The sequence below is a fragment of the Podarcis vaucheri genome (genome assembly GCF_965113315.1).
Source record: "Podarcis vaucheri genome assembly, chromosome: Z".
Lineage (NCBI taxonomy): Eukaryota > Metazoa > Chordata > Lepidosauria > Squamata > Lacertidae > Podarcis > Podarcis vaucheri.
This window is the reverse complement of record NC_138758.1, coordinates 35,573,493-35,595,623: the sequence shown is the minus strand read 5'-3', so window position 1 is coordinate 35,595,623 and position 22,131 is coordinate 35,573,493. Positions and strand designations below refer to the sequence as shown.

Below are 22,131 nucleotides of genomic sequence, written 5' to 3'. Positions count from 1 at the left end.
AAGACCGCTCCCCCCTTCAAACCCTGTCAGGGTGGAGAACTCTGCCTCAGCTCCATTCCTTTAGCGCCCCTTAGTTGTACAGTGGAGAAGCCCCCCCCCCTTTTGAGCAACGATAATACCCACAATACACCTCACTCACTCAAGTCGCTCTCTAGCCCGCCATCCACCCTCTAAGACCTGATTGGCTCAGACGGGGGAGGAGTCGGAGAGAGGATTGGCGAGAAGGACCAGCCAATCCCCGGGCGCCGCCACGCCCCCGCTTCCTCTGCCATTGGCCATCTCTTCTACCTGGGCCCCGCCGAGGATTGGACTTGTGGAAGTTCCCTCTCCCCAACTCGTTCTCGCGCTTCAGAGCGGGGTGGGCGGGGCTGCTGTACGTTGCGGTGCCCGCGGATTGGCCAGTGCCTCACCTGCGGGGCACGGCTATTGGCCGTGCGCGTCTCCCCCTCCGCTCACTCCCATTTGCCGCCCCGCCCCGTGTGTGCCGCCCGATTGGCTGTGGCGGCCCGGCCCGGTATCCGGGTAAGATGGCCGCGGTAGGAGAGTGCTCGGTGTCTGTTCCGTGGAAGTCGGTTTCCCTCACTCACGTCGAGTACCCAGAAGGTAAAGCCTCCAGCCTCCGGCGCTTCGCGGAGCCTGTTTTCTTCTCTTCGCTGTGGGTGGGCCTTTCGCCCTACGCCCAATTCATATCCGTGACAAAAGGCGAGGTTTGGGCTTCGGGGAGTTCCTGAGGGGATCGGGTGGGAGCTGCCAAATAGTGAGCCATTGACTAGCAGCGCTGTGAAGCCGGGCGGCGGCGCATGCGTGCTTCGGCTGCCGCTCTTTGCGAGATAGTGTACTTCGGAGGCTGCAGTGCGCATGCGCGGCACCCTTTCTGCTTTGGATTTCTCGTCCCAAGAGTGCAGAGTTTTTTTTTGGGGGGGGGGAGGGAATCACCTTTACATTTATTGTATTTATTATGGTCCCGCTTCCGATCACCTATTGGCACCTCCCTGTTCCTGGCCGCTTCCATCTAGATCTATTCTGTTTTATTAGAGTTAAGTTTTCTTTTGACATGCCTCTTTGTCACACCAGTTACTAGATGCTACTTTTGCAGGATCACTGACCCATTGCTGGAGAGATCCTTTTCCTAACACACTTGGAACACAGAACGCTGCCTTATATTGGGCCAGACCTTTGTTCTTTCTAGGGCAGTGCTGTCCACACTGACGGGCAGCAGCTCTACAGGGTTTCAGGTGGGGAGGGGGGCAGAAATGTATTTTCCCGAACGCTACTTTGAGATGCTGTTAGGGATTGAAGCCAAGACCTTACACATGCAAAGCAGGTGCTCCTACCACTGAGCCAAATGCCCTTCCTCCGAAATAAAATAAGATTCTAGTCTTTGGGCTTTTAAATAAAGGGTGGGATTCAACACAGTGCTAAGGTGATTGTTTTCACAATGCAGGGGGAGGTGCAGAGGAGGGGGAACCTAGCTAGCAAGAGTCTTTGCACTGATTTCCACTAGTGCAGTAGTTCTTAAAGGGTGTGGCGTGCCATACTGGTGTGACAGGAGAGGGTGGCAAGTGTGGCAGGAAGATTCAATGACAATCAAATAAACATTTAAACATTTCAGTGTAAAATATTTAAGTATAGTATCGTATAATATAGCATCAAAATGTTTTTTTTTTTAGATATACAACCAGAGACAGTATCCATGCCTCTTTTCAAGAGCATTGGCTATTTATCTACCATTTTCCACAACATATTGTTGTGAACGGGGATTTTCAACTGACAGATACGAAACAGCAGAAAAGATAAAGGTTTCTTTGTGTTGATGATATGAGAGTTTATTTGTCTCAAATTAGACATAATATAAATGAGATTACTTGGCAAAAGCAAGCTCATACCTCTCATTGAATTTGTATAAATATGTAAGGTACATATTAAAAGGCTTGTTTATAATTATATTTTGGGAATTATTTCTGTTCTTATGTAGTTGCATTTTTTAATACTTTCTGGATGTCCCACAATCAAATTATAAAGTAGTTGTATGTTTTAATCAAGCATTGCTAGGACTCGTTTCTTTTTGTTTTCCAATGTATTTCTTATCAATAAAAATATTGGTGTAGCACAAGCAAATTTTTATCCTGAAAGTATGACCCAGAGAAAAAAGTTTGAGAACCACTGGAGGAGCAGAACAGAGTAGTTGAATCTGGTCCAATGGGGTGATTGAAATAATAACTCAGATCATTGTCTTGTCTAGCTCAGAACTGTCTACACTGACTAGGAGAAGTTTTTGAGGGTTTCAGCCAGGGACTCTTCTCCCAGCACTAACTAAAGGTGCTGCATGTGGGAACCTGGCACCTTCTGCATGCTAAAGATGTGCTCTACTACTGAATTGTGTCCCTTCCAAATAACATGCAAAGCTATGTTATTCAGAGTCAGACCCTTGATCCATCTAGCTCAGTATATTGCTCATACTGAGTGGAGGAAGCTCTCCTGATTTTGAAAGAGGGCTCATACCTGGAATTGTCTGCAAGCTAAGCATGTGCTCTGTTATGCTTTTTTTCTAGGAAGCTTGCAGGCAGGGTGCAAAAGCACCAGTCTTTCCTGCCTCCCATCATGTGACCGTGCAGCCATTGGCATTTAGAAGTAAACTATCTCTGAATAATGGGTTTCTAAATGATCAACAGGATAAAACCTAATGGTGCAAAATTGTATTAGGGTCAGTGGCTGAGGAAGGGGGTCGCAGTGGGTGCGGGCCGCCCCAGGTGTCATCACTGAGGGGGGTGACAAAAATATGAGATAAAAAAAGGACTAACAAAACTTTTTAGTTCAGTCAAGAAACTTAATGAAACATGGCTGGCACTGGGCGCCACACCGCGGGGCTGGCACTAACCACGGGGCCTGCAGCATGCCCAAGCCACACGTTTCTTCTGGGAGTGACATGGTGGCTTGGGTGCCTGCAGGCTCCCTCTGCCTGAAATGGCTGTGTGGGGCTTATATCTGCCCACTGCCTCTCCCTCAGCAGCCCTACAGTTGAGGGGAAGGTGGTGGAGAGGTTCCATGCAGCTTGCCCTACTTCCATGGGCAGATCACCCCAACCCTGGCTGCAGGGCGCATGCACCGTACCAGGTGCCCGAGTGGCTAGCTACACCGATGATTAGGGTTTGGTGTTTTTTTGTGTTTTTTTTTTTTACATTTTCCCCACAAATCTTTTTCAAGGAACTCAAGACAGCATACATGAATCTTTTCCATCCTATCAATTTTGCCCTCAGAACAACTTTGCATTGTTGTTGTTTGACTGAAAGATAATGACTGGCCCACAGTCACCCAGTGAGATCCCAACACTCTTAACCACTGCTATGAACACCTGGATGTCTCTAGAGAGCACCTGAATAGGAACATAGGGAGCTACCTTAAACCGAGTCAAATCATTGGTCTAGTATTGTCTATACCACCCTTTCTCAACCATGGGTTCCCAGATGTTGTTGGACTACAACACCCATCATCCCTAACCACTAGTCCTACTAGCTAGGGAAGATGGGAGTTGTAGTCCAACAACCTCTGAGGACCCAGGGTTGAGAAATGCTGGTCTATACTGACTAGAAGCTACTCTCCAGGATTTCAGGCAAGGAATCTTTCACAGCCCTACCTGGGAATACTGCTGAGGATTGAACTTGGGACCTTCTGCATGCAAAGGAGACTCCCCACTGATTTTGTAATGTATCTGTAAAGCTTCATTTGACTGTACATTTGCTTGGGATTGTCCTGCTGATTTCAGGAGACTTGTTTAAAGAATAATTTATATGGCTGTATTAGTGTGCATGTCACTTTTCAAAACAAAGCCTAAAATGTTTGTGCTTTACAAGTTCTGTGATCCATCTCTTGCCTGGCATTTAATTTTTAAACTTTAAAAGCAGCTACAGAATGTTCTGATTTTGATCAGAACTGGGATGATGAAAGGAATGTGTTAGTTAGTTTCCTTGATCTAAATTGCCTCCTCACAAAAAACTGCTATTCATCCTGATGAGCAAAATAAAAATACAGGCAACTGTATCACCACCACGACCACAATGGGGGCATGATAACATATTTTTTTTAATGAAGGGAAAGGGTTAAATTCAACTGCTTTAAAGTAACAAAATGACAGGATGACCAGTAACAAATCTGCATCATACACACCAAGGGGTAGGGGGATAAATCCCCTGCCCCAAGCCACTTGCAGTCTAATCTTCCACTTTACATGTACCAGCAAAATGTACCAAAGGACAGATGGGAGTGAATGGAGTTGCAATGCCAGGGGAAGCTTTGCCTCTCCAGATGTTGCCTTACTAAAGTTCCCATCAGCACCAGCCGCCAATGCCAGGGATTATGAGAATTATCTTTCAGTAGCATCTGGAGGGCCACAGGTTCCTCACACCTGACTTAGACTATGTGTGTGTTGTCTCAGTTTAGGGAAGAGGTGACTTGGAGGAGGAGGAGGAGGAGGAGGGAGGCATTCTGGGAGTGAGTTCCAGGCATAGGGAACAGCAATGTAGGATGGGAGGGTTTTTAAGGGAGCAGGAGGAGATCATTGGGTGGTAGAGTTAGGATCAGCTTCTACGTTTGTAACTGGATCTCCCAACCTTGCTAGCCTGTGGCCTATTTATTTATTCATTTGAACTCTGAATATTTCAGTAACTCAGGGCTTTAAATTCTGACATGACTTAGTGCTGCCATTTGCTCTCTTAAGTGTCAGAGCCCAACCCTAAAATAGTGGAAAGTGCTTCTGAGAAGGTTCGGATTGCATTTCTCCTGAGTAACCAACTGAAAGAGGTCTCTTTGTGTCCAGGCTTCCATACTAGGGTGTGGTATTTCCAGGCAGACCTGCAACTTGGTATTCTTGTTTTTTTCATTTCCAGACACTAAGCACTGTGGGAGTTAGACGCATTGTGGTAATGAGGGGGGGGGGAAGGAATCACATGTATTATTTATCTCTTCTTTCTGATACTTGGCTCCCTTACCTTGTGCTTCCTGCATTAAACTGGGATTTCTTTCCGCCTGGCAAGCTGACTGTAGAGGAGTATTCTAGAGTTGTGTGCGTGCTGCTGAGAAAGCCCACTCAATTCCCATGATTTTGGCACGGGGGTGGGGAGAGGCAGAGCTTCTGAGTGAGAGAATGTATGGCTTTCAGGCCAGCCCAAACTCATCCTTTGATTCCCCCACGCAACCACCCGCACACACATCCATTAACTAATGGAATTATTGGATTCAGTTTTTATAAAGATTGCATGCTGGAAGACAGGGCAGGAGATAAAAAATCTCCAAAGCCGCACCTTATGTACTCTGAAAAGCATAGTTCGGCAGTAGAGCAGCTGCTTTGCATGCAGAAGGTCCCAGGTTCAATTCCTGGGGATGCTGTGATGACATGCTGCCAGCTTGTGTAAGCCATAGTGAACTAGTTGGACCAATGTTAATGCCTTGGTTGAGGCCACTTCCCAAAAGCAGGTGACATATCAGGCTGTTCCTTATATACAAAGAAAATGGAAGTAAATGATCATAGGCAGCATCCTCTTCATATTTCTAACCCAGGGTATATAACGCCAGTGGGAGCCAGTAAGCTGCTGAATGCTTCTTAATGGAAACTGCAAGAAGGGTGAGTTGTGGTTGTGCTTATGGGATTCCCTACTGTGTGAAAGAGATGGAATAAGGCCTCTTATGTACAGTTCTGGTCCTGGTTGCCTTGCCTCAGAAAAGGGCTACCAGAATGATCGAGTGACTCCTCTATTAAGAAATTAAACTAAAAAGTTGAGTAAGAGGAGACATGAAAGAAGTTTATAAAATTATGCATAGCATGGAGAAAGTAGATAGAGAAACCACAGGAAGGGAGAGTGCTCGAATCTTTTTTCCAGGTGTCCCACAGACACTATGAGAACAGGTTGCTAGGCTTGCTAGGCCATTGGCCTGATCGAGCCGACTCTTATGTTGTGTTAGAAGAGTCTTTCCCCGTAAAACAGGAAATAATGCCACTTCTTAGGCTGGGGTGAAGAACTTTGTGGCCCTCAGGTTGTTGTTGCACTCTAACTCCCATCTGCCCCCTAGTCAGCATGGCCAGTGGTCCAAGCATGATGGGAGTTGTAGTCCACTAACAGCTGGATGACCACAGGGTTTAACCACCCCTGCTTTACACCACCCAAAACTCTTTGGCTATATTAGCAATCATAAACAGCTGTCTTGTAAGGTAAATCAGCTTTAAGACACACAAGGATTAGGATTGAAGGAGAAGGGAGTGTTCATTTTAAGGCTGTCTATGGAATTTGTAGCTGAACAAATTCTTAGTTGACAGCTCCATCCCTTGGCCACTGAGCTACATGCCAGGGAAAGCCAGACCCCTTTTCAAGCACATCAGAGTTCAGATGCTGATGAACTGATAGAAGCTGAGTCAGGATGATGAAAAACTGACTTTGAACCTTCTACACCAAATTTATGCCTAATGAAGGCACCAGTCAAGCCTCCCTGGGAAGAGCATTCCACAAACTGGGAGCCACTGCAGAAAAGGCCCGTTCTCATGTTTCCACCCTCACATGAAGAAGGGCCTCAAATGATGAACGCAGAGTCTTTGACAGTTTATAGGGGGAGAGGCGGTCCTTGAAGTATTGCAGTCCTGAGCTGTTTAAGACTTTTATACGTCAGCCAGTGCAGTCAGGTCAGGATAAGTGTTATATGCTCAAACCATCTTGCCCCACTGAGCAACTTGGCCGCTGAATTCTGCACCAGCTTAAACTTCCATACCATCTTCAGAGGCAGCCCTATGTGTAATGTGTTGCAGTAATCCAGCCTAGAGGTTATTAAATATATATATATTTTGCAACCCTCCCCCTCATTAAGATGTTACCTCAGCCAGTTCCATCAGAGCTTGTTGTGCTTTCAGTCAGTCAATTTTTTTTTTAAATGAATGGCTTGTAAAAGATAAAAAATCCTGACATCTGAAAAAAGAACACAAGTAAATGAGTTTAATAGCATTAATTATTATTATTTTTGAACAATCTTAAATTTAAGTAACAGAAGTGGCATTGAATTTTGTGGCTTAAGTATCTCAACTTTCACCCAAGGTTCCAGCTCTCATGCCAGTGGAGAGCCTTGAGAGTAAGTACACCTGCTGACATTTCCAAAGCCTCTCCAGAGAGGAGGGGTCTCTTGGAGGTCTCTGGGGAGCTCTGAAGGTGAGAGGTTTAGACTGCCTTCACCAACATGGTGCCATCCAGATATTTTGGACTTCCGTCAGCCCTAGCCAGCAACTAAAGAATATAAGAATGTAAGAAGAACCGTGCTGGATGAGACCAAAGGCCCATCCAGTTCAAATCTTCTGGAAGTCACCAGGTTAACAAAGGCTAAGAAGTGGCTTACAGTGGATTTCTTCAGATCAAGCACCAGATCACAATCTGTGGTAAGACTCATTTAGACTGCGTACATACCGTACACCATCTCCCCAACCCCCCAAAAGAGTCCTGGGAAATTTAGTTTACCCTACCACAAAGCTACAATTCCCAGCACTCTTTATAAACTACAGTTCCTGGGATTCATTGGAGAAAAAGCAAATGTGCTTTAAATTCATGGCATGTGTCCAAACCATGATATGGCTTACATGGTTCCCCTCTCCAGCCACCTTCCCTGAGAATCCCCAGAGGCCCATCCCAAACAGCAGGTTCTGAGGGTGTAACAGCATCCCAAACCACAATTCATCTTCTCAGATGTAGCACCAAGCCACAGCTTACTGTACTGTGCAAACCAGTTTCATTTGCTATATTTAGGCATAATTATTGTCCTAAGGGATAGAAGCTTGTCCCTAGGGTTAACAAAAACCTGTGTTTTTTGGATGTTGTGTTCTGCACTCAGTATGCACTTTGTAGATGGGAAGCATTGCCCCCATGTTTGTCCATATATGTGTACATAGGTTCTGCATTATGCATACACCTAAGGGCAGGAGGAGGCATCTATGGGGTCGTCTCCCAGGATGGCAATTAGCAAGCAGAGACCTTAGGAGTGTTTCTTGGGGCCAGATTCTGCCTGCAGGCCACCTGTTGTATCCTGGAGGTGCAGCGTGAATCTTCTGCTCTGGCTCGCTAAATTAATTGGTCCCTGCTGCGGAGCCATCTGCGCCAGCTTCCTTGTACGGAAATAATGGTGTGTGTCTGTGTGTTTTCACTGAGACTCATGTTCTGTTTATGCTGCTGCATGAGCAAATGAAAACCCTCTCGATCCCATGCCTGTTGTCTGGTTCTGGTGCTGAAAACATTTTTAGCTAGCTCTGTAAGACCCGTGGCCTGTTGTACATTCTAGAGCCCCTAGAGTAGACAGTCTTGATCCATGAAAACAAAATAAAGATCATTGGTCCATCTAGCTTTGGATCCAGCTTTGTTACCTGCACTGACTGGCAGTGGCTCCCCAGGGTTTCAAACAGTCTCTCTGTTGAATATTGAGATGCTGTTGAATATTGAACCGAGGACCTTCTGCATGCAAAGCATGAGTTTTAAGATGTAGATATGTCTCTCCCCTAGAAATAAAAGTATCCTGATAATTATGGATAAAAGGGATTTTTGTTTGTCAGAGGGGGACATAGGAATATAAGCAGGGACATAGGAAGTTGCCATATACCGTGTCAGACCATGGTCCATCTAGCTCAGTATTGTCTACACTTACTGGCAGCACCTCTCCAAATGTTTCAGGCAGGGAGTCTCTCCAGCCTTACCTGGGTGTGCTTCAGGTTGGTTCTCTACTGCTCAGCTGCAGCTCTTCGCTGTACAGCACTTTCAGAAGCTTTATTTGCTTTCCAACAAGCACATGTTGGCACGTAAACAAGCCACATGTAACAGCCACCCCCAACAGGCCACTTGTCAGCATCAAAAGGATGAACAGAGAGCACGATGTAATAGATATCCTTAAAATATCAAATTACTTTCTTTGAGTCCACAATGCATTTGATGACATGCCTGGGATTCCCTTCTAGTCTGTTTCCTGCTGATGTTCAAACTTGGACCACTCCTCACAAATTAAAAAAAAAGCAGAGGTGAGAGGGTGGCCATTAGAAAGTCTTGTGCAGTTGGACAGCCCCCCCACCATGCTTTGGACAACAACTCACATCAGCCCCAGGCTCCCATTAGTTGAATGGTAAGCTATCAAAACTGTAATTGTGAGTATCTTCCTGGGTCAGCCTTCACCAACCGGGTGCCCTCCATATTATAAGATTGCTGCTGGGAGAATGGCTGTGCTGGCTGGGGATGATGGGCCAATGGCTTCAAGTTACAAGAAAGGAGATTCCAACTAAACAACAGGAATAACTTTCTGACAGTTTTGCCAGATGACCCGTTGAGGTACTTTCAGTTCTACAGTTCTGTGATTCTATGAATGTACGAAAACAATACTTTCTGGGGAGAAATAAAGCACTAGGCAATTTCCCCAAAATTTTTCCATCCTTGGCCAACCTGGAACCCTTTAGATTTTTGTCTTACAACTCATAGGCTCATAGAATAGAGTTGAAAGGGACCCTGAGGGTCATCTGGTCCAACCCCCTGCAATGCAGAAATCTCAACTAAAGCATCCGTGATAGATGGCCGTCCCACCTCTGCTTAAAAACTTCCAATGAAGGAGTGTTCAACACCTGTCAAACAGATCTTACCGTCAGAAAGTTCTTCTTAATGTTTAGGAATCTCCTTTCTTGTCATTTGTTCATTAGTAGCAACAAACAGATGTTGTTTGCAAATGAAACATCAGGCCAGGCTTGGAAAATTTCAAAATTTTTAGTTTTGTTTACCAAATGCTGATAAAATAAAACATGCTAAATTAGAATATTCTCTAGGAGAGGGATGGGGAACATCTGTGGCTCTCCATATGTCATTGGAGCCCAATTCCCTGACTAGGTAAAATTCACTTTTGCCTCTGGCCCCGCCCAATGCTGGAATATGGCCTTCAGAAGGTTGCACAGAAGAGAATGTGTCGTTCAAACTGAAAAAAGGCTCCCCATCCCTATGGTTTGGACCAGAGCTTTCCAAACGTTTCATGTTGGTGCCACACTTTTTAGACATGCATAATCTCGCAACATAGTAATTCAATTTTACTAGCAAATTGGAGGTTAAACTAACCCCTTTCCAGCCGCAGGGGGAGCACGGGGAGTGTTCACGTGAGATACCTACACACTGCAGCCAACACACTAACATGTCACAACACACAGTTTGGAAAGCTCTGGTTAACACAGTACTGGACAAGATGGACCAATGGTCACATGCTGTACTGGACAGCTTCCTCAATTCCTTTGATGCATTTAAGAGGTGTGTTTCTACTCAAAAGTAGTTCCCATTGAGTTTAGGTGGACCTAACTTCCAGGTACTTGTGTGAGTATATCTCAGAGGTGCAGAAAATTTGGCACTCCAGATGTCATTCAACTCCCAATTCACACCAGCCCCAGCCAGCAATGGCCAACAGTTGGGGATGTTGGGAGTTGTAGTCCACCATCATCTGGAGGGCAATAGATTCCTCATTACTGGTGTATAAGAATGCAGCTACAGCAATCTTCATGTGTTGGCCAAGCTTCCGTATCTTTACAACAGCCCTGTAAGGCAGGCCAGCTGTGCAGTTTTTATGTAGCAAGCAGGTGACAAGGTGGAGGGAGGCTGATGATGTGAAGGGGGAGAGGACGGCTTTCAGGGCCTCCCCAAAAGCCTATTGCCAGGGTGAGTTTCAAACCGGCAGCCTTGTGTTCCTCTGTGAATGGAAAGCTTTGTACTGATGACCCTGAGATCATTGCCCTTTAAAGCAACTGATATCCTGTACCAAGTTATCATGCAACCAAAGGTTTTGCCACAAGCAGACATCCAACAGGAAATGGTGGCGGCCGGGTGTCTGGGTAAGAAGGATGTGGTTTGGGTGCTGTTCATCTATAGGCTCTGTTTTTCATATTTAGACTGTGCTGCTGCGGTAAACCTCATAGTTTCCTCTGGAGTTGGAAGGAACCTGTTCATTAGTGCTCCCTCTCTTTTGTTCTCTCTCGCTCTTTTTTAATTGCCATATTCATAAAGTACAATGTTACTAAGTTTTTAATCCTCGCACATCCCTGTGAGGTAGGTCAGGTGGAGGGAATAAAGTACTGGTGCAAAGTCACCTAAGAAGCTTCAAGTCTTGTGTGGGGACTTGAACTCGAGTCCCCCTTAGTTCAAGTCCAACACAGCCAGGGTCCTTGGGCCTTTCTCCCCTCAAAGCACAACTCCTATTACATAGTTGTCTAAAGACAGTTAAACTTAGTGGCCTGTAGCACACCTGCTTGTGGTTAGTTCCATAAGTTGCACACGTACTTGAAAGTAAAAAAAAACCCACAACCTTTACAGCCAGGCAAGATTACCTTTTGGGCAAGTTTTATCTTTTTTTGTCTACTACCCCAGGTGACTTCACCGGATTTATTCTCGCCCAAGCAAGCCTGAGCCCAATTTTCATCATATTTGGATTCATCACACTCATCGTTTTCAAGAGAGAGCTTCACACGGTGAGTCCTGCTCCTGCTTCTCTGCCCTCCTCCCCAAATCTGGGTCTAGCCTTTTGTGTTCCTGAACTCACATCTCCTGCTGGGGCCTGGTAGCATCTGCTTTCCTTTCTCTCGTTTCCCCTTTCCTGAAATTGTCCCCATCACTCCCTTCACCTTGACCATCCCATGACTTTCCTTTCTCTTACATCTGTAATTATAACTATTATTAATTCAATTTCTTACCTGACTGTCACCATGAGGTCCCAAGATATGGTTGCAGCAGTTTAACATTCGGAATGAAAAACAGTTTAAAACAAAATTACAGGCACAGAAATAGGGTGGGTCCTTAAAATATGCCTCTTGTCAAAGGCCACGTCGAAGAGGCTCACCTTCAGCATGTAACAGAAACTGTATTGTGACGGTGCCAGAAGCACCTCTGCAGGGAAGGAGTTCCACAATTCAGGGACTGCCACAGACAAGGCCCTCTTCTGGGCTGCCAAGAGGGTGGAGGAACTACCAAGAGGGCCTCCTCTGGCAATCTCAACACCCTAGAGACTCTCTAGGGAAAGAGGTGGTATTGACAATACCTTGTCAGTTGTGCCCAGTAACTGAATAGAATAATAGAATTGTAGAGTTGGAAGAGACCCAGTTCCTGTTGTGCTGGAATCTCAATAAAGCATCCATTACAGATGACCACCCAACTTCTGCTTTAAAACCTCTAAGGAAGGAGAGTCCACAACCTTCCGAGGGAGTCCACAGTTGACTCTTATTGACAGAAAATTCTTTTTGATGTTAATCGGAATGTCCTTTCTTGTAATTTGAATCCATTGGTTCAGGTCCTACCCTCCAGAGGAGAAGACAAGCATGCTCCATCTTTCATGGGACAGCCCTTTAGATATTTGAAGATAGCTATCATATCTCCTCTCAGTCTCCTCTTTCCCAGGCTAAACATACCCAGCTCCTTCAACCATTCCTCATAAGACTTGGTTTCTAGAGCCTTGATCATCTTGGTTGCCCTCCTCTGCGCTCATTCCAGATTAACATGACCTTCTCCCTGCAACTGTTGGCTACTCATGTATACATCAGGGATTTCCTTTGTGATTTTCTCTTTCTTCCATTTCTTATGCATGCCCCTCTTAAATATCAGCTCACCTGTAAGCTTATGCACACTGGTTTCTTTAAATGCCTCCCACTTTTCTGTTTTGTTGGAGTTGTCTTCACAGATGAGTTCCAGAAGGATAGATGCCTTTAGTTCTATTGCAGCAGAAAGAGGAAAGACCCTTTGACACTATGAGGCAGGGGTGGGGAAACCCCAGCTCTGGGAGCCACACCTCTCCTCAATTTTTTTAAAGTCTGACTGGAATGTTTCCTTGAATGTAATGATGCCTCTTGCCTACACACACACACACACACACACACACACACACACACACAGGCTTTGGCTTTTTGCCCCTCCCACATCTGCCTCTAGCCCATGTTCCCCATGTGCCCTTGAAAGGATGCTTGCGAGGCAATGTGACCCTCAGGCTGAGAAAGGTCCCCTGCTCCCGCCTTGAAGATCCTATGCTAACAGATGCTTAGAGTAGGTACCTCTTTGGGTAGGGGATTGTCAGGTCTGGAGTCAGATGCAGGTCAGCATGAAGCAGCAGAGTCAGTTGTCAGTGAACTTAGCTCTTTATTCAAGGAAACGGCATACAACTCAGCAACACTTCCCAGTCTTCCCCTATAGAGCAGTTGACAGGGCTGAAGGTGCCTGCCTTCTACCCCTCCTAAGACGACTGCTCTCCCAGGTGTTTCCCAAGAAGTCTCAAACGGTGTCTGACCACCTCCGGTCCCTGTTCTGCCCTCCTCATTATCCTGTGCATTCCTGGAGATCATCAGGGAGAGGAGCTTCTCTGGATTCTTCAGCAGTCCCTTGACACTCCTTCCCTTCTGCCTCAGCCTCAGAATCCGAATTTCTCCCTGTCACAGGTTCCTTCTGCTCACTGAACCCTGTTGACCCTTCAGTATCCAGCAGGCCCCAATCTTCCCCCTCTGACGTCTCCTCAGTGTCCCACCGCCAGTCCCCGGGCTCTGAGCCTTCCTTCTCTGGGATTTCCTTTGGGGCTTCCCCAACTGGTGCCTCCCACCACTCCTCTTCATCCAGCTAGTCGCTGACAGTATCTAAATTCTGAGTTACAGAGAGGAGGAGGAAGAGGAGGGAAGAAACTTCAACCTGTGTTTTTTACAGTGAGGCCAAAGGTTCAAGCAGTGCAAGAGAGAGAGCCATAAGTATGTTGCCATCCAGTGGGCAGCCAGTCAACCTGGAGCACCACCCCACTCCTTTATTAGCAGCTAGTGGTGAACAGTCATAGCTATCCATAACCATCAATTGTCTAAATAGAGCCAATGAGATAGCAGTACGTATATTGCAGCAACATGGCAAGCCAATAGATTAAGAGCAAGAACCAGCTGACATGTTTGTGCATGCGTGACCTGGTCCTGGCTGTCGGCCAGAAGTGAGGAGCAGGCATAACCAGAACAATTGCAGAAACCAGGGACAGGGAACTTTTGTCCCTCCAGGTTTTGTTGTTGAGCTCCCAACTCCTGTCAGCATGGATCTCATTGTGCCCTGGCACAAGCAGGACTTGCTATCAGTGCCCATCAACCAATCAAATGCTGACAGCCAGCCCTAGTGAGATTGGGAGTCATTTATTCCAGTGGGTCTGCTTTGAATAGGACAAACATTGGATAGAGCACAAGGTTTCTGAAGGGCTCCCTGTTCTATATGTGCCTGCTCACCTTTGGAGGTCATCATCTTTAGTTGCCCCTGGCTTTGAAGGTTGGGCAGGTGGTGAGAGGGTTTCTTCTCCTGTGTTGGCGCTCTGGTTGCAGAGTCCCAGGGACATTGGCCACCTTGGTGAGTCTCAGATGCAAGGTTAAAAACAATTTGATGACTTTGGGAGTTGTTTATTGGCCAAGAGAACATGTCAAAAGAAACCTTGATGGGACTTTGGGGCATATTAAATGAAAATATTCACAAATCATATCATATCAATCATTCATATCATTCAATCGTATCATAGTATATCATTCTATCATATGTCATATCATTCATTCAATCAATCAATCAATCAATCAATCATAGCATATCACATATCATATAATTGAATCAACCAATTGTTTAGAATTCATTGCATTTCCAATTTAACCACTTGCAATTAGAGAAATATGCAGTTCACCCTTTGAGGTCACATTAGCTGAATATTCGAGAAGGCAGAGATCACTTTGCATCAACATTCAAAATCGAGTTATGTTTGAGAATTTTGACAGAGGTTTTGGGATGGGGGCCTCACATTTTTTTGTTTCACCTTTAGAAATCCCAAAAGCAGGAAGATATTTGCCCATCTATTTCACGGGAATTTTTTTTAACAACAACAACAAAACAGTTGCTGCTGAACTTTATATATAATGTTTTTATGTTATTTAATCAAATTATTTGGTATTGGACTCTGTTATGATGCTTATAGAGCTTATTTTAAACCAGAAGTAGCCTAATAAATTTGATTTTTGGCTTTTAATGGAAAGGTGGGATGTTAATGCTTTCTAAATCCCTAGAAGAGTCAAGCTAAACAAATTATCCTCTGTGCAACAACCAGTTGATCTCAAAAATCACACATCCTTTTTGTCCTTTTGCAGATCTCTTTCTTGGGGGGCCTCTTGCTCAATGAAGGTGTGAATTGGCTAATAAAGAATATTATCCAGGAGCCTCGTCCTTGTGCAGGTGGAGTATTGCTGGCAGGGAAAGGGTGCAGCTGACTACAGACCTGGGCATTGTTAATGAGGGTAGCAGTTCTCATCCACTGCCTTTGCTTATGGAACGATAAAAATAACACTACATTTTGTTTTTGCTTTTTTAAAAATAGTTTATATTTTTCACATTACAATCAACAGCAAAATTCAATAATGAAAGCAGCCAGCTAACAACCAGCTGACTGGGAAACTTTGAGAAAAAGCATTGGTGCGGGCTTGCAGATAGCAGCACATCAATCACCAAAGCAGACGTTATCATACAATGAAATGCTGCTTCTGCTTCTCTGCCATCGGATTGCATTGAGTGCGTCATCCATCTTCCCTGTAGTAACAGAGTATAAAAGTGGATCTATTTCCAAATATTTACATTTTTATTTATTCATTTATTTACTGTATTTAATAAGATTTATACACCACTTGTATTGTTAACAAACACACCTCAAAGTGGCCTAAAAAGAGATAAAACAGTAGAATCATAAAAATTATAATAATTTAAGACTTTTGTAAAAAAGAAAGTATAAAAAATCAAAACGTGCATTGACTTTCTGAATATCTGGGTAGGCTTGTCTAAACAAAAATGGAGCTGCTGCCAAAAGCAGTACAGTGAAGGAGCCTGCCTGATATCTCCAGGCAGGGAGTTCCAAAGTGTGGGCACTGCCACGCTAAAAGATTGAATTCTTACAAATGCAAAATAGGTCTTTTGCGGTGCCTGTAACTGTGGCAGTTCCGCTGATCATTTTTAACTGTTCAGGTTGCTTTAGTGCAAAACGTCTTTACCGCTTCAACTGCTTTGGGGGCAGCTGGGAGAGCACTTCCTTCAAGCGGTTGGGGCTTTCTATAGCCAGCAGGTAAGAGGTAGCATCTTCCTCCACATCCTCTGGCAACATTTAACCCAAACATAGACTCTTGGGGAGTCAGGGCCTTCTTGATCGCAGGGGAGGAGAGCCAAGCAATGCTCCTACAGTCCAACTAACATTTGTGCTTCTTCTTCTTCCTCCTCCTCAGAAATCCACACATCGGTTTTTTCCAAGTACGCCATGCCTTCCAGCCATTCCCAGTTCATCTGGTTCTTCTCCATTTACTCTTTTCTCTTCCTCTATTTAAGGTGAATAATCCCTTTTCCTTTTGATGCTGGTGGATAGGGTGTTCCAGCCTTGCTTTTAAGCTTATGTAGAGCTCAGAAAAGGGGCTCCATTTACAGTGGCCTCTTCCTTTTTCTATTCAGTTAGATTAGGCTCCCTTTGTCCCTGACTACTGGCCATGCTGGCTGCAGGGGCTGATGCGAGTTGGGAGTCCCCACAATATCTGGAGAGCCGCAAGTTCCCCATCCCTGATCTAAGAAGAGGCACCCTCTTTCCTCTCATGAGGGAATGCCGCTTCTACCTAAAGGCATCCTTCCATCTCTTGCATGCGACCAGGAATGCTGCTTCTCAGATCAAGGATATGGAACCTGCAGCCTTTCAGATGTTTGTTGGATTATAGCTTCCATCATCCCTCACCACTGGTCTCGCTGGCTGGGGATAATGGAAGTTGGATTTATGGTGTGAAATCAGTATGTTTTAAGTGAACAGGGGGAATCTTTGTGAAGCTTTAAGTGGATTATTTTTATTTTTGCTCTGCCTTTGATTAAAGTGTTTTAAGAAATTGATCCAGCAAGCACAGAGTCTGCTGACTTTTTTTGGGGGGGGGATCCATCAAAGTCAAGTTTCTAGTCCTTAAAGAGGTGAGAGAATCTTGAAACACATTAAGGTATATCTGTATGATGCATGCACTTGCCGCACAGGCACACATTGAGATCTTAGACATTTACCTTAAGGTACCATTTTAGGTGTAAAAATAAAAGATATTTATATGTGAGCAGGTCCTGAAACTTAGGGTTTTTTTCCCCTGTGTTGCATAAAATCAAGTATCAGGCTCCTTGGGGTTTTTTTTAAAATGAAGGATACAAGGCGGGGGTGTGATAAGCTTTTTCTTTTTTAAAAGAGCAAGCTCTAAAGTATCTATGTGGCCTTGAGCTTGCTGGATTGTAATTTGGATGTCTTGCTTGTTTAGTGAGAGGTCATTTCAGTTAAATATTTTTGTCTCCCAGAATGCATCAAACGAACAATGCAAGGTTCCTGGACTTATTGTGGAGACACATCCTCTCCCTCTGCCTCTTAACCGTGGCCTTTTTCGTCTCCTATAGTAGGTAGGTCAGTTCCATTTTGTTGGATGCTTTCTTGGCGCAGCTCTTGGTTTTGCTGTTGGGACTGATGCATTCATTATTAATGGTTTAAAAGCTTCAGTTGTTCCTGGAAGCAATGCAAGAACTCTTTATTCAAATAAATGTTTCAGTAAATATGCAGCAGGGTATTTTGATGGTGGGTGGGTGGCTTTTTAAAATTATATTTATTTCTAATCTCTTATCTTAGCATGAGAAGAGCCCTGCTGGATCAAGCCAATAGCACATCTCGTAGACCTTTTGCCTGATATTGCTACGCTGTGCATCTTTCTCTTGCTGTCCATCACTGGTGGATGCTAGAAGGGCAGATAAATGCTCAACATTGCAATATCAGAACAAATTATCTTCTGTGTGGTGAAGAAGGAGAGGGGCAGGATTTAAGACTGGACTCCCATTTTTTGCCTCTGGTCCAAAGTGCAATTCCACTTTGAGTAAGCAGTGAAATGCCCATTTTAAAAAATATGTATTTTTTCCATTAACTATTCAACTTGGGTCCAGCCCAGACTGCACAAGTCAATCCCATAGTTTGGTCATCTGTGCTGTTCCTCAAACTCGTGTGCTGTCTTCCCCTCCTCTGCTGGTGTGCTCCCAGCTCTCTTCTCCACTTCCTGTTTAGCAGTAACCATAGTTTTGTCTACAAAGTGATTTGAACTGTGACTTTCCAGTTCCAGTTTGGAGGCAAACTGTGGTTAGTGGTAGCCACTATTGGCCTCATTCATGTACCACATCAGCTGTATGATTAACCATGAACCAGGGTGGGAAGGTGGCCCTGATAGCCAAGCAATGAATTGGCTGTCCTTGGGGGGAAGCGGGGATAGATGAGGGGTAAACAGGGTCTTTGTGAGCTTCCCTCTTTTGAGAAAAGGTGACGATGGTGCTGTAACTAACTCTCTAGCATGCTCTCTTCTTGATGTGCTTTCATTCTGTTTCAACACACACAGAGTCTATCTGATGTACCACTCCTGGAGCCAAGTTGTATATGGAGGGATTGTGGGGAGCATCATGGCGATAGTTTGGTTTGCATTCACACAGGAGATCTTAACACCATTGTTCCCAAGGATAGCTGCATGGTAAGTCCCCCTTATTTGTTCTGCCCCCCCCCCCCGAGACCAAATTGCTGCTCTGGAATCTTTCTAAATTGAAAGGCAGGTCAGAAATCCTTTGAGTTTTATTGGGCAGCAGGTGAGAGAAGCTCCTTTGTGTGTTGGGCTGGGGTCCCTTCATATAGAAATCCAGTATGTCAGGGAGAATATAGTACAGAAGTAAACTCAGGTGGCTAAGTGCAGAGTTAATTGTCATGCATGATGCCTCATAGGAGAGTAAATAAAATAAGCTTATTTTTGAGCACTTGCTGTCCGGATTCTGCTTTAGCGATGAATACCGCAGTTTCAATATCACAGCAAACCATAGTTGAATATTTGTTTTGGTGTCTGCCAACCATAACTTGTCAAATTCAACCAGCCAGCAAACAAATCAGTACTGGAAACCATGGTTGGAGGTGCAGTTGCCAGACATGATTTGTGCTGTGTTGTTTTCGATGATCTCTGAATTGACAAGCCATGGTTACCTCCATCACTTCACTTCCAAAGGTTTCTATACTATGGGCACATGAGGAAATCTGGGGGCTGAACAAAAATGAAAGCAGGTAAGCAGCCGTAAGCCATAGTTTACCTGCAACGTTAGGAAGCTCAGGTCATGGTTTCTGTTCCAGAACCATTCTTGGCACAGAGCTTTGTTCTAATACACTCTCTGAATTTAGACCTTAAGGAAGTCACCACTGTCATTTGGCAAATCCCTGATATTTGTCAGAGTGAGGGAAAGGTACCTGGGACTGAGTGACTGTTCTTTTATTCTTAAGCAAAATGTAATTAGACCATCAAGTATCCCAAGTGTATCAAATGCTTTCATTCAGAATCTGCCTTGTTTTTTGCTATGTTGATTCACTTACAAGAATTAACAGACTTTACAAAAAATAAGTTTGCTGAATTCTTGTTCTCTGTCTCCTTATTTTCTCCCCCTCTCCCATCTCCTTCTTCTGCCAAACCTTTCCACTTCTTCCAGGCCATTATCAGAGTTTTTCTTAATCAGAGACACCAGTCTCATCCCAAATATATTATGGTTCGAGTATACAGTGACCAGAGCAGAAGCCAGGTGAGGATTTAATGCACGATTGAGGTTGGGAAGGGTGCTGCTGAGAGGAGACCATTATTCCCTTCTGAGAGATACATTTGCTTGAGGAATAGGGGGTCTCCTAAACAATTCTGAACACCCTGAACAAGCTATAGCTCCCAGAATTCTTTGGGGAAGCCATGACTTATGGAGTATCATTGTCTTTTAAAAGTATGATGTGGGGGTGATTGTTCTATAGAAATCTCTTCCCTTCTTGAGTTACTGGATTTTATTGACTCCTTGGTTGCAGGCTTGAGTCTTTCCAGCTGGGAGGTGCTGGGGACTGAACCTATGGCCTTCTGCACACAAAGTGCACCCTCTGCCCACTGAAATCAAAAGCCTGGGCAGGGCTCAAAAAGCACCTTGATAAGATTTGAACCCACTTCCTTTTTAAATTGCAGGAACCGACAGCGTAAGCTGGGTACAAAGCTCCAGTGAATATGGAAGGGAGATGTTAGGAACTGGACTGCACGAATTCTGTAAGACAAAAAATAAAAATAAAAATAAAAAAGCAAGGGCCAGCATTAGAGAGAGAAAGAGACCTGTACAGAGCTGGAAGTGAAGGAAGGAGCCTGTTAAGAGATGGACCAAAAGGAACGGAGGCAGGGACACCATACCCTGAAGACCAGAGGCCTTTTCCAGCTAGCCGGATCCACACTCTGCTGCATGCCGAGGACCATTCAGGAACCAGCGACCCATTTATATACCGCAGCTGCACAGCATCTGACCGGGAGGGTGGGAACAACCCCTTCCCCTCACTCGGCCATTGCACGTCTCTTGCGCAGACTCCGCTGATGCAAACAGAATTGCTGGAGGGAGAGAACTCCAATGCGCCTTCCCTCCCCCCCATCTGTCCCTTCATTTCAGCAGGGCCTGCGCAAGACACCCTTTTGGGTTGGTTTTACCTGTGAATTTTGAAAAGTCTGAAACAGGGAAAGGGGGGGATATATTTAGCGTTTTGTCGGTGGGGGAGTCAAAATATTATATGTCTGTGACTCCCCCCACAAATTGATTTCCCCTTTTGCAGCATGCAATGTACACACTATTTATTATTCCTTTTAGAATAAAAACTGGTTTGAAAAAAGGGGTGGGTGGGTGGGGATCCTGTGACCAAGTGTTTTGGAAGGCAGCTGATTCATCTCCCTTTGGCAGGAGTTGAGAAACGTGGATCACTGGAGCGGAAAACAGGGGGAGCCTTCTTTCTGTTAGTTTAAAACTTTATCATGACTGTTCAGGGGCATCTGGGCCAATCCCAACTGCACTTTGTATTGATTTTAAGAAAACTACACTAGTGATGTTTCTGCACTGTGTCAGCACAATACAAAAACTCAATAGTAGGGCTGGGTGATATATCCCTATGTCATCCAAAACCAGTTTGAAGTCTGTATCGTGATACTGGTTTCATAATTTTTGACCTGGCAATATATCGCGAATTATGATGTGTGTTAGGGCTAGGTGATATGTCAGCCAAAACAGCTTTGAAGTCTATACAGTGGTACCTCAGGTTAAGAACTTAATTTGTTCCGGGGGTCCTTTCTTAACCTGAAACTGTTCTTAACCTGAGGTACCACTTTAGCTAATGGGGCCTCCCACTGCTGCCGCGCCACCGCTGCTCAATTTCTGTCCTCATCCTGACCAAAGTTCTTAACCGGGGTACTGTTTCTGGGTTAGCCGAATCTGTAACCTGAAGTGTCTGTAACCCGGGGTGCCACTGTATCGTGATATTGGTTTCATAATTTTTGACCTGGCAATATATTGCGAATCATGATGTGTGTTTGTTCGCTATGCAAAAATCACAATGCGGGAAAAACCGTGAAGCCAGTCAATGCCTCTACATGCATTCATCCATATTGCAGACATCGTGATGTATCAGTATATTGCGATGTTTAGCTGGTGATATATCACGATGTTTAAAACCAGGTATCACCCAGCCCTACTCAATGCTATCTTTTTATTATTATTCAGATATCTGTACAAATTGTTTTGTTTTAATTGTTTTGTTTTATTATTTTAGAGCCAACTTCACCAGTGACCCTATATTTTCCTTCCTTCCTTCCTTTATACTTTCTACCCTAATCTTTTTTTCCTTCCCCAAAATACTGCTGCAGACTTTCTTACTGGTAGTTTAAAATGCAAAAGAAGAAAGCACCATCAAGGCATCAGTCATTCCCTTGGTGGTTTCAAATTTATCCCCAAGTTGCCCCCCCCCAACTTTTAAATACTCAATAAAATGTTTTTATGGTCGTTTTTGGGTTGCCAAGTGTGTTTGTTTGACAAGTGTAGCTATATGGAGAGACCTCTCCTCCACACATTGGTAGAAGCCTGAGGACATGTGCCTTGCCCACAGGTTTGCCTCAAACCCATCAAAATATGCATCCAGCTATATATACAGCCAGCCATGATCCAAACAAACATCACAATTACTTCCCCTTTGAAATCAGTGAGCCTTCAGGGAGTTGAGCACACCCAATTTACA

General features: G+C 44.7%; 1 protein-coding gene across 2 annotated transcripts; it reads left to right on the top strand.

The window, feature by feature from the left end:
* Positions 1-343: 343 nt before the first annotated feature.
* On the top strand, positions 344-21,902 carry DOLPP1 (dolichyldiphosphatase 1). 2 transcript variants are annotated; one of them, XM_082207965.1, is made up of 9 exons: positions 485-603; positions 5,554-5,617; positions 11,394-11,494; positions 15,152-15,236; positions 16,271-16,370; positions 17,355-17,453; positions 18,428-18,556; positions 19,548-19,637; positions 20,057-21,902. In XM_082207965.1, exons 2-9 carry the CDS (start codon positions 5,590-5,592, stop codon positions 20,091-20,093), a joined length of 669 nt encoding a protein of 222 aa, XP_082064091.1. In that variant the 5' UTR covers positions 485-603; positions 5,554-5,589; the 3' UTR covers positions 20,094-21,902. The 2 variants fall into 2 exon arrangements, with proteins under 2 accessions (XP_082064090.1, XP_082064091.1); XM_082207964.1 differs by lacking the exon at positions 5,554-5,617 and having other exon boundaries at positions 344-603.
* The last annotated feature ends 229 nt before the right edge of the window (positions 21,903-22,131 follow it).

Excerpts from the sequence above, each read along its gene's own strand:
- DOLPP1 (XM_082207964.1), top strand. The coding sequence starts at position 528 with ATGGCCGCGGTAGGAGAGTGCTCGGTGTCTGTTCCGTGGAAGTCGGTT. Across the intron at positions 11,495-15,151 it reads TCAAGAGAGAGCTTCACACG|ATCTCTTTCTTGGGGGGCCT; the intron begins GTGAGTCCTGCT and ends GTCCTTTTGCAG. Across the intron at positions 19,638-20,056 it reads GTGACCAGAGCAGAAGCCAG|GAACCGACAGCGTAAGCTGG; the intron begins GTGAGGATTTAA and ends TTTAAATTGCAG.